Source organism: Vombatus ursinus, unplaced genomic scaffold, assembly GCF_900497805.2.
Source record: "Vombatus ursinus unplaced genomic scaffold, bare-nosed wombat genome assembly UNPS02014781.1, whole genome shotgun sequence".
NCBI classification, from domain to species: domain Eukaryota; kingdom Metazoa; phylum Chordata; class Mammalia; order Diprotodontia; family Vombatidae; genus Vombatus; species Vombatus ursinus.
In genome coordinates, this window is record NW_020954559.1 from 44,530,469 (window position 1) to 44,542,948 (window position 12,480).

Below are 12,480 nucleotides of genomic sequence, written 5' to 3' on the forward strand. Positions count from 1 at the left end.
CCCTATACCCATAAATGTCATTTACTATCATTATTGATTATGTTGTTACCTTGCTCAATGATTCTTCAGATTCAAATTATCTTACCTCAGTATCCCAGAATATTAAGGCTGGGAGAGACTGTAGAGATTCTTACTCTCCTACACACCCCATCCCCTTCAAAATTACTTTGCAGGTATTTTTTATTTACTTACCTGAGTACATGCTGTATTTCCCTGCAATAGAATGGCAGATCCTTGAGGGCAGGAGTAATTTCATTTTTGTCTTCATATCTCTAGTACCTTATACATGTTGTTGATTTGTTTTTCAGTCATGCCCAATTCTTTATGACCTCATTTGGGGTTTTCTTGGCAAAGATATTGAAGTGGTTTGCCATTTCCTTCTCTAGCTCATTTTATAGATGAGGAGATTGAGACAAACAAGGTTAAGTAACTTGCCCCAGGGTCACACAGCTAGTAAGTGTCTGAGGTCTGATGAATCTTCCTGACTCCAGGCCTGGCATTCTTTCAACTATACCACCTAACTTAGACAGATTAGGCTCTTAATAAATGCTTATTGCGGGATAGCTAGGTGGCGCAGTGGATAGAGCACCAGCCCTGAGTCAGGAGGACCTGAGTTCAAATGTGACCTCAGACATATAACACTCACTAGATGTGTGACTCTGGGCAAGTCACTTAACCCCAGTTGCCTCACCAAAAAACAAAACAAAAAGGAATAAATGCTTATTGAATTAGATTGGCTATCTAGTCTGACCTCCCTCCCCCCCATCACCCCACCCCCAACTATATAGATGAAGAAACAATCTTTCCCCAAGGTCTCATGGCTACTGTAATTATGGATAGTTTAAGAAACAGGCTTAGTGAGAAAAAATTATTTTTCCCAAAGTCTCCTGGATAGTGTCATATCCATGATAATGGATAACGTATCTATCATAACTACATGGATACTGTAGTTATGGCCAGAGCTGTTGCTAGACTCTTGCCTCTCACTCCCCTACACGTTTGCCTAGAACATCTGAATTAGGTCATTGCAGAGTAATGAGGCATGTGTTCAGTGTGCGTGTGTGTGTGTGTGTGTGTGTGTGTGTGTGTGTGTGGAAGGGGTAGGGTAGGGATTTAGAATGTACCTAACATCTAAAGAAATCAGAATCGTCTATGTGTGGCAGCCACAATAATTTTGACTATCCCCAGAGTAACTGGCCCATAGCCTGCATATTCATAACAAAGTTGCCCTGGAAATACCATCTGCTACTCTTAGCATTGAAGTTTTAATCAAAAAGGCAGTGGCTGGCTCCTCTACTAGGTTATTTTTGGCCCTTGTTCTAGTCTTAGACTTAGAACACAGAAAGTGTTCATCTGATGATAGGTGAAAGGTGAAAGCGTTCCGTAGGTCGTGATGACTTCAGTTTAAAGAAAAAAAGATCAAGAAAGAAGCACTAGTTCAGTGGTAAACCAATTGTCATTGGAGCTTTTTTGTTCTAGATGTCCAGTTCTCACATCTCTGGATTATTCTGAAGCATAGGCATGTCATTTGTACATGGGGACCCTCTTCGGCTGCTATCTCTGCCAGGACACAAGCCCTTGTTTTATTGTAGAACCCTCTAAATGATGTACAGGGCTGCTTTACTTTAAACAAACCCAAGATGAGACAATCTGCAGTTCTTTCTGTCAAGAAGACCAGCCATGTTACCCATTGGGCTTTCTTCTGAACAAGGCCTTTTCTGATCCCCTCCTTCCTCCCAGTTGCTAATTTAGAGCTGGCTGATATGCTTTGATATTTTCAGTTAATAGTTTTTTTTTCTCTGCCCCCTCTCCCCCAAAATGCCCTGTTATATTTAGGGTTTATTTAAAAATTTGTTTTCAGTTTTTTAAGTTTGTTTCCATGTATAAAAATCCACCTTCTCTCTCTCCTGTGTTCTTCTGCCCTCTCATTGAAAAAAAGGAAAGATAAAACTTGTTTTGTTTTTTGAATACGCATAGTCGAGCAAAGCACATTCCTGCATTGAATATGTCAAAAAAATTTACACATCTCAATCTACTTCTGTTATATTTCATATTTACTTATTGCCCTCCCCCCCATTAGAATGTAAGCTGCTTGTGTGGCAGAAATATTTTTATTTCTTTGCCTTTATAACCCCAGTACCTAGGACAGTGCCTGGCATATAGTAAGTATTTAAAAATACTTATTAAATGAGTGAATTTAAGTTAGCTTAGGCTAACTATGTTACAAGTTATTATGGCTTATCTCAGCTCACCCAGATCTGCTGCATGTGCCTATATTCAATTGGGAGCAGTAGGCATGGGAAGGAGGATACCGAAATCTCCCCATATCGTCTTGGCCAAACATCATCAAAGTGTAGTTACTATTCTGAAAGACCTAATTTTTTCAATCTCTTTCAGAAGCCAAAATTGTATCCCTTATAGCTAATTGGCTTTTTGTTTCCCCTTGACTTTTTCATAAGAGTTACATCCACTACAAGAAACTTAACCAATAAGTGACAATCTGAAGGAAGGGCAGGAACAGTTTTAGAAAGTTTACTTGATAGAATAAGCGTCCCTGAAGTTATGTGTATCAGCGCTATGGGGAAGACTAATTGTCCATCTTATTTTCAAGTTGCTGTTTTTCTGGGTGACCTGACAATTGCATACCCTTCTTTCAGACATTGACTATTTATTTATTTTTCCCTTGATTAAATAAAAAAAAAAGTGATGTCTGGAGTGAGATGCCAGTGACTCATCTTATCCCCACAATGGTACGTAGCCACAGAACCCAAAAGTGAAAGCTAGTTATTAGTAACAGTGATTCAGCTGTGAGCCTCCTGAATTACTGACTTATAGACTCAAATTTACCAGCGTTGTAGTCAGTAGGGGGTTTGCCACTGTAGAACATAGGTTTTGAGGTATGATTCTGGAGTAGTTAGGTTTTGATTTTTTTTTTCATTTATTTTTGCCAGAAGGTTTAGAATTGAGAAACAACAAGGAAAAATTGAATAGAGTTGTCAGCTCAGCATTATAGAATTAATTCCAAGAGTTCTAAGAAATGGGTTTTACTGCTTTAAATTGGCCTATAAATGTGATTTATTATTAGGAAATATTTATCACTAGGCGATATGCTTTGAAGAATTTCTTGGGTAGTTATGATAACATTCATAAAGCTAGGTGATATAGTGGACTAGAATGCTAGACTAAGAATCAGGAAGATGTGAGTTCCATTCCTGCTTCAGACGCTTACTGTGTTACCCTGGCCAGATCACTTAACTTCTCTCTGCCTCAGTTTCCTCATCTGTAAATAATGAGGATAATAAATAGTAACTACCTCCCAGGGTTATTGTGAGCTTAAAATTAGATAATTATAAAGTACTTGCAAACCTTAAAGTGCTATATAAATTCTGGCTGTTGTTATCGTTATATCATCATTATTACCTTTACCTACCCAGTCATTTCTTCTGGTGACCCCACAGCCCATGGGTATATCTGGTGGCCTGGAAACACATTCCCGCTTTATGAATGTAACTAATCCACCTGGCATCCAACCTGTAGTCTTGACTTCCTAAACACTACCACTCCCTAACCATTGAGCTAAAACAAAAATAACACTTTGGGGGCGGGTCATTTTGTTTTTTCTTAAATCATTTTTCTTTTCTTTTTTTTTTAATTAAAGCAATTATTAGAAGTTTTTTTAACTTAAATTTATGCCAGTAAAATAATATTGTAAATGAAAATCTTTTTTTTATTTTCTACATAAAATGTCCTGCTTTTTTAGTATATTGATTAGTTTTACGGAATTTTTTTTCTCTTTATTCTTATTAGGGGTGACCCTCTGGGAGAGGGTACAGGGAAGGATACAATAGGAAATATAAGTGATGTGAAAATAAAAAGTTATCAATAAATATTGTTCTTTAAAAAGAGGGGATAATCTCTTAAACTCAGAAAATCAAATTGGTAGAGCAGAGAAGATGAGAAAAATGCATTGAAGTCACCAGGCCATTCAGAGGGAAGATTCTAATTTGAGTGAGTAGAAACTAGGAAGATAGTTTTGAGGTTAAATGGTTTCCAAACTGAGCCCTGAAAATCTGGGCTCTTCTTGACATAATAAGTTCAAGAGATTTTAAATGGACAGGAAATATGAGGCAGCTTCAGGCCTGTATTTCTGTTCCACATATAGAATTTAATATTGAGATGTTCTAACCTCAGTGATAAAATGTTCCTCTGAAAGCCTGCATTCTCAGAAAAACCAAGCTGATTCTACTACACCTGTTGAAAAGAGATTTGCCATTTTAGAATCTTAAATCAAAATTTTAAAAAGCCCACTGGTCTTGATGTATAGGGCAGTTAGACAGTCCTGGGCATGGATTCAGGAAGACTCATCTTCCTGAGTTGAGATCTGGCCTCAGATACTTACTAGCTGTGTGACCCTGGGTAAGTCACTTAACCCTGTTTGCCTCAGTTTCCTCACCTGTAAAATGAACTGGAGAAGGAAATGTCAAACCACTCCAGTGTCTTTGTCAAGAAAACCTCAAATGGGGCCACAAAGAGTTGGACGTGACTGAAAAACTACTCAGCGACAACAACTATCCTTAAAGTGCTGATCTCCTTGCCTCCTGTCCTTGAGGAAGAATGAGGACCAGAGAGTATCACAATAACATGAGGTTAAGGCAAGACCGCAGTCACCTGTTTCTTAAGTCTCAGAGCTCACTGAAGGATTCAGCCTCCTCTACTTTAGGCCCTATCCTTCTCCAGAGAGAACAGAGGCCAAAAAGGGGAAATGTTCTTTTATTTTTGAAGATTTTTTTTTCTGTCAGTCAGTTAGATGGTGCAGTGGATAGAGTATTAGACTTAGAGTTAGGTAGACTTGAATTCAAATCCTCCTGCAGACACTTACTAGCTGTGTAACCCTGGACAAATCACTTAAGCTCTTTCTCTTAAGAAAATGGGGAGCATAATAGCACCTACCTCCCAGGTTTGTTGTGAGGATCAAATGAAATAACATGTAAAACCCTTTGCCTAGCAGAGTGGTGGTGGTGGTGGTGGTGGTGGTGGTGGTAGTAGTAGTAGTAGTAGTAGTAGTAGTAGCAGTAGTGGTGGTGGTAGTGATGGTGGTGGTAGTAGTAGTAAGGTTTGGTAACAGTAAGTTTGAGACTATGCCCTGACATCTTCCTCTCAAGTCTTATCATAGTGTGGAGATGACCTTGGGCCTTAGAAGGCTGTGGCAGTGGAATGCAAACTCTGACAGGGCCTTTCAAGTTGAAAAGACTTAGAATGTGCCTATATAGAGAACCAGCCTAACTTAATTCAGTCTATCCAACCAGGTTGGCTGTGCAGTGATGAATTTTTCATATAAGGCAACATCTACTAGTGAATGTAGTAAATTGGCCTATAAATGTGATTTATTATTAGGAAATATTTATCACTAGGCAATATGCTTTGAAGAATTTCTTGGGTAGTTATGATAACATTCATAAAGCTAGGTGATATAGTGGACTAGAATGCTAGACTAAGAATCAGGAAGACGTGAGTTCCATTCTCATTCTGAATGATAGGACCTGAGTTCAAATCTCAGTTGCTTCAAGGGACTGCTTGCCTCCCTACTGCAGTCTCTCAGAGAGAGGAATCTGACTGTAAAAACCCATCTAGTCTCTCTCCCTTCCCTAAATCCCTGGACTGTGATGGGAAGGGAATACTTTTGTGACCTTGGACCTCAGTTTCCTCATCTATAAAAAAAAAATGAAAATGTTCGCCCACGTGGCCTCTGACATCCTTTCTAGCTGTAGATCCAGGAGCCTGTAACAGTGCTAAGCTTGATTTGTTGCAGACTTCACAGGAGCTTGGTATGACTTTTATTCTGTCAGGCACACTGGTTTGATTTGTGTAAACTTGCTGAGATTTTATATTCTATTCCTAGAATAAAGCTGCGTTCACTGCCCATTTCTGTGTATCCTTCCCCCGTTCTATTAATAAAACTGAAGTTGGTGACTTTTGAGTTATTTTCTATTGAGATCACCATCTCTAGCCCCTTTTTTATATCTTCTCTGACTTGTTCAGTAGGGAAAGAGTTTATTTGTTTCTAGGCTACAAATAAAACCACAAGCCTTAGTCATCAACATTTGAGTACCCAGCAAGACAACAGTATATTCTGTGCTGTGAAGAGTGTGTGTATGTGTGCGTGTGTGTGTGTGTGTGTGTATAAATAAATAGAGAGATTTTTTTTAAGTAGCTTTAAGGTCTTGGCTTTCAAGGAGTTTACAATCTAAGGGAAGAAATACAATAAACACAAGGACTTTAAAACTTCATAAACTAAAACTCTAAAAATTTGTAATACTGCCTGGGCTTTAGGCTGAAATTTATGCAGTCTCTGAAAAAAAAACAATGTGGATTTTTGTTTGTTAAATTGATAGGGAAGCTGCATATTATAGTGAATAAAGTGCTGGACTTGGAATCAGAAAGACCTGAGTTTGAATACTGCTGCAGGACCTGTGTCACTTTACCCAAGTCATTTAACCTCATGGTTCCTTTTTTTTTTTAACCTGGAGAAAGGAAATAGTAACAGCACCTACAGGCAGGGTATATATAACATAGGACTTGGAGGAGTCTTAGAGGTAATTTAGTTTAATCTTTTCATTTTACAGGTAGGAACCATAGCTCTCACTTGCCCAAGGTCACTCAGGTAGTGAGGGGCAGAATTTGGATTCTATTTTAGGCAAGTGCTATGACTCCACTTTCAGCCCTGTTTCCACTTTTTTCCTCCACTCCAGCCATTTTTATGGATGAAGAAACCGAGGCCTAGAAAGAAGTAACTTGCCCAAAATTAAAAACCTTAGCCAGCAGGGTGTAATGAAACTTTGTCTAGAGACCTTTTCATTGTGCTTTCAAGAACATTTTAGTCGTGAAGGTACCATCTCTCATCCATATGTAGGCTAGACCTTTTCCCCCAAGTCTGCTTTGTGTAAAAACTGGGTGCTGCCAACAGTTGTCCTCTTAGCTCTGTAGTCACAGCTTAAGCCTTGCTGGCTCTTCAGAAACAACAGAAATAGTATCAGCAGCTTCTTCACCATCCCACGCACAGCTATCTGGCTGTGTTAGACTCCCTTGCTGCTGCTGTTGCTGGCTGCACCTGGAGTTCCACAAGGTAAGGAAAACGGCCTTCCCAATTGCTTCAAAGGACTGCCGGCCTCCTTACAATCTCTCAGAGAGAGGAACCTGACTGTCAAACCCAGTTAGTCTCCCCTGCATCCCTGAGCTGGGTAGGGATCCCCAGAAGAAGTACCCCCCCCCCCGCTTCCCAAATTGTTATTTTATTTGGTCCTAGGGGTCCACTCTTGGATAGATGCCCCTGGGGTTACTGCTCAAGGTTACCAGAGGAAACTTTTTTCTTTTTTTTTTAGGCAATTGGAGTTAAGCCCAGGGTCACACAACTAGTGTTTGGTCTGAGGCCTGATTTGAACTCAGGTCCTTCTGACTTGAGAGCTGGTGCTCTATCCACTGTGCCATCTAGCTGCCCCCAGAGGAAACTTTCTGAAGCTCTATGTCAGAATAGAAAAAGAGGTGAGGGAAAAGGCAAAGGAGGATGGAGCCCCTGTAGATTGGGATTTCCAAGCTTGATAGCTGAGTGAGCCTCTATCCTAGAAGTGAACTAGAAGGAGTCTGGAGAGGACAAGGAAGAAAGCCCAATCTGAATTAGCAGCTTCTTCTTCAGCCAGGAAAATCCTACTAAAATGCATGTATTCAGCAAATATGTATCAAGTTCACCACTTATCCCAGGCATGCCAAGGAAGAGAGAGAACCTAGATGAGTTTTACAGCCAAATTCCTCTTTCTGGGGGCCTGGGGCAGGGATGCAGGCTGTCCTTTAACATATATAAGAGTATTGCCTCCCACACCTTGGAGCAAGCAATAGCTACGGCCGGGGAGGCTAGCAGAGACAGTGCTAAGCACTTTGTTCTTGGGTCCTGGTACTCTTCTAAACCAGGTAGTACTGGGGAACTTTATATCAGCAAAGAGTAGGGAAAAGAGGCTATGCATGAGGTGGTTAGGGCTTGGGCTAGAGTTATGGTCATGGAAATTAAGAGAAAGATGTAGATCTGAATAATTGCTAAGGTAGTGGAGGATAGCAAAGAACATTGGACCAGGTTTATTGGACATCACTCCCAACTCTTTTACTTCTTAAAGATGTGTCCCTGGGCATGTCACTTTTTTATTTTTTTAATTTTTTTGGCAGTTGGAGTTAAGTGACTTGCCCAGGGTCACACAGCTAGGAAGTATCACGTTTTTGGTCTGAGGCCAGATTTGAACTCAGGTCCTCATGACTCCAGGGCTGGTGCTCTATCCACTGCGCCACCTAGCTGCCCCCTGGGCCTTATCTTACTCATTTGCAACATGAGTGTCCCTGCCTTGCTGTAAGAATCGTAAGATGATTTATAAGAGAGCACTTTGAAACTCTAAAGTACTAGGCACATATAAAGTGGTATTAGTAATATAAACTTGGTGCTATTAAACAGAAAGAAGTCTAAGATGACCCCAGGAATAATAGGTAAGCACAGGCCAAGAGGACACTAGTGCTTTTGATCTTCCAGAATCTGGGAAGGGCGATGTGTTTAGAGAAGCTAATGAGTTGGAGGAAGTAGAAAGAGCATTGACCTGAAAGCCAGAAAAAGCTTGGTTTCATGTGCTGAATTTACCACTTATAATAATGCAACTTTGGGGAAATCGCTTAACCTCTTGTAACTTCTGTAAAATAGTGATTAAAAGTGGTGATATTTTATATATGCATATGCATTTGTGTGTGTTCAGTTGTTTGTTTTTAGTCATGTCCAACTCTACATAACACCATTTGGGGTTTTCTTGGCAAAGATACTGGAATGGTTTGCTATACATACATGCACACATGCCTGTGTGTTTATGCTACATATATATACACATATGTGAGTGTGATAGATACAAGACCTGTAATTTCATTTGTGTAGGGAACTACAATGAGTAAACTCCATTTACCCATGCAGATCAATAAATGTTTAGCAACTTATAGTCTTCAGAGAATTACCTGGGGCAGTGAGAGGTTAAATCATTTTCCAAAGATTACTCAGTGAACATGTGTCAGAGGCTGGATTTGAACCCCAACTTTCCCTGAATTTATGTAAAAGATGGCCCTTGAGCTGAGAACTGAAGGAAAACAAGAGAAACCAAGACGGGGAAAGGTAGCAGTAGCTGGAGGGGAAAGAAGGGCCTTCTACCAAAGGTATGATGAGCTAAGTTGTAAGTCAGAAAACCAAACGATGAAATGAGAAGGCAGAGCATTCCAACCTGGAGAGCAGCCAGTGGAAAGGCACAGAGAAGAGATGGGCCATAGATTATTGTGTTGGGTAAACTGTAAGTAGGCCAGTGTGGCTAGATCATAGGGTGTTTGTGGGAGAGTGATGTGTAAGAAAACTGGAAAGACAGAAAGGGGCCAAGTTAGGAAGGGCCATAAATGCCAAACAATAGAGCTTATATCTGGAGGCAGCATTTTGTAGGCCATAAAGTATTACATAAACGTGAATGGTGATTGTTAGTATTATTCATGTGTTCTATTTTAGGTAATGGTCCTAAGAGAAACTATCCTGTTGATGGCTAGAAATAGATAATCGGAGAGAGAGCATGAAAAGTTTAGGACTAGAGATATAGATCCAAAAGATATCCAGGTGATTATTAAGCCATGTGAGTTGATTTCCCTGCAGTGGGTGTAGAAAAGAAATAAACAGAGAATCCAGGGCAGCCTCAGGGCATACCACAGTTAATGTGTGGGCGAGTAGGAGAGCTGATGGACCTGTAAAGAAGCTGTCTATAACGTGCAATGCTTAAAAACATGGGAAGGAAGGAGACAGACTCGTTCACAGTATCTAAAACAATAGAAAGGTTAAGAAGAGTAAGAAAGCTGTCAGATTTGATTATCTTCACGTTTAAAACCTTTGAGAGTGTCGAAGGATATATGCGAAGAAAAGAAGATAGTGTGTTAGATAAGGCTTTTTACTATAACAAAATTTAAAATAAATCTTATTGTTCCTAGAAAGAGATAGTGCTCCGTCCCCCTACTCCTTTTGTTTTGCCCTTACCAAGAATACAGATGAGAAAGTTAAACATAATACTGCTTTTTCTCACTCTCTTCGTTTTAGGAAGGGGTTGAAGTGCGAGTTGCTAGAATATTCAATACTTTTGGGCCACGGATGCATATGAATGACGGCCGAGTTGTCAGTAACTTCATTTTGCAAGCTCTCCAAGGAGAGCCTCTCACAGTAAGTATTTGCAACATTATTCTTCGCTTTGAACTTTTGTAAGTTAAAGCTTTTAAATCACTATAAAGCCTCTATTTGGAATTTAACCCACACTGGAGAGAGGAAAAGAAATTTTAAATTAAAGCTAGATATCCCTGAAAAATTGTACACCTTGGTGCATAATTAAGCAAATTCTCATCCATTGTAGCTGATTTGAGAGGATTTAGTGTTTTCCACAGAAGCAAACCAACTAGTAATAAATACTGAAACCTGTAGTCTTTTTATTATGGACACATAGGAAGATGTTACTTTAAGATAGCTGGACAAAGAAAGAAGGGACGAGGATGCATTGGAATGTCTTTATCTAAGAGATTCAGGCATTTAATGAGTGCTTGTCCTAGGCACTGTGCATTGCTCTGGAGGTAGAAATAAAAAAGCTGAAGTAGTCACTTTTCTCAAGGAGTTTGCATTCTAATTGGGGGTGAGGTGGAATGACGAGACAACGTATACATAATTGGTATCTACAGTTTAAATACAGAGTACATAGAAAGTAACATTAAAGGGAAAGGCACAGGTATAGTGGATATATAGGGTCTTGGCCTTGAGTAAAGAATCATTAGCTTTGGCAGGAGTAGAAAGAGAGATTCAGGTGTACTCCTACCCTGGTACCAAGGTCGAAAAAAGCTCTGCCACTTTTCCTAGTTCTTTGGTGCAAGACTAGAGGGTGGTCCCACCCAAGAGAATAAGTACAATGTGGAAGAACCTTGGGTGGGGTGAGATTTCACCTGATTGGTTTCCAACACCTGTTATCATGAGTGGATTGCAGATAATGGGGTAGTGGGGAGGTGGGATGTCAATCAGCATGGTTGCTGGAAGGGGGGCGGATTATAGCATGTGATGAGCTGTTCCAATGGCGTCACAGATACTTGGCAGGAAGAAAGGTTTTCTATAGAACAGAGACAGCCATTCACCTAAAGTCTGAAAGTCAGAAAACCAAAAACTTCTTGCTCTAACACATTATCTCTTATGTATATATGTATTCATATATATTCACTCTCAAATCTCAATTATCCATATCCATGAGTGTTAGCACTGGTATGCATAATTCAAATTTGTGAATAAATGTATCACACAAATGTGTTTGCAGCAAGTTTATGTTCCTAATTGGATCTTGCTTAGATAAATTTAAAATTAGTCTGCCTTTTCTGAGCACATACATCAGCTGACAGTATAAAGAGGTGGAAAGACTAAGCCAGCCTTCATCCTAAAATTTCCATAGGCTATTTCACATGTTGCTAATCAAGCGCTGCCTTGGTTTTTATTAGATTATGTGCCTCCAACTCAGCGTATTTTAGGTCATCATGAAGATTTATTCATTCAGCTAATATTGGTTAGGTACCTACTATGTGCAAAGTACTGGGACAGGTGCTGGGAGAGATACAGAATTTTAAAAGTCACATTTCCTGCCTTGATGGAACTTGTAGTTTATTACAGGGATGTCATAAATACAGTTAACATGGAGGGAGGGAGTTGTAATGGAAAGAGCAGAGGATCTGGGTTCAAATTTTGACTCTAAAACTTCTTATTCAGTACATTCATTAGGACACTAATGCTGGGGGCTAGGGATATAAAGATAAAAGCTAAGTAGTCCCTGCATTCAAGGAGCTTTACATTCTACTGAAAATAGGCAACATATCCACTGAAAAGTAAATAAATAGGAAGTGATTTTAGAAGGGAAAGAACAGACTTCTTGGGCTGGAGGGGTGGAGTGTTCAGAAAAGGCCTCCTTGAGAAAGTGGCACTTGAGCGCTGAAGCAAGGTTTGTAAGAAGTAGATATTAGGAATGAACATATTCTAAAACTGGGAGGTAGCTGGTATGAAAGTATAGACATGGAAGATGATGTGTAGTCTATGAAAAGCAGGAGGATGTAAGATAATAGTTTGAGGGGGTGGCAGGCTCAAGTAAAGACTTTTTAAGGAAAAATGAGACCTGGGCTTGTTTGTACCCATTAGGGAAGGGAAGCTAGTAGATAAAGAAGTGATTAAAGGTGGGAGAAAAGGGGAATGATCAAGGAGACAAGCTCTTGGAAGATATGGAAAGAGATGAAATTAATAACACGTAGAGCTTGCATTTGGCAAGGAAAAGTGGGAATACTTCCTCAAAGACTATAGAAGAGGAAGAAAGAATAGTGAGGTGATACGGAAAGATTTTGAGGTGTGTAGGTGTTTTCACAATAAAG

The 12,480-nt window shown here is 39.7% G+C and overlaps 1 protein-coding gene across 2 annotated transcripts in view; it reads left to right on the top strand.

The window, feature by feature from the left end:
* LOC114046229 (UDP-glucuronic acid decarboxylase 1) overlaps positions 1-12,480 on the top strand; it is a 148,350-nt gene that overhangs the window by 103,859 nt on the left and 32,011 nt on the right. For both annotated transcript variants that reach the window (XM_027866470.1, XM_027866472.1), the window contains exon 10: positions 10,142-10,261. In XM_027866470.1, coding sequence (XP_027722271.1) covers positions 10,142-10,261 — 120 coding nt within the window. The remainder of the gene's footprint in view (positions 1-10,141; positions 10,262-12,480) is intronic.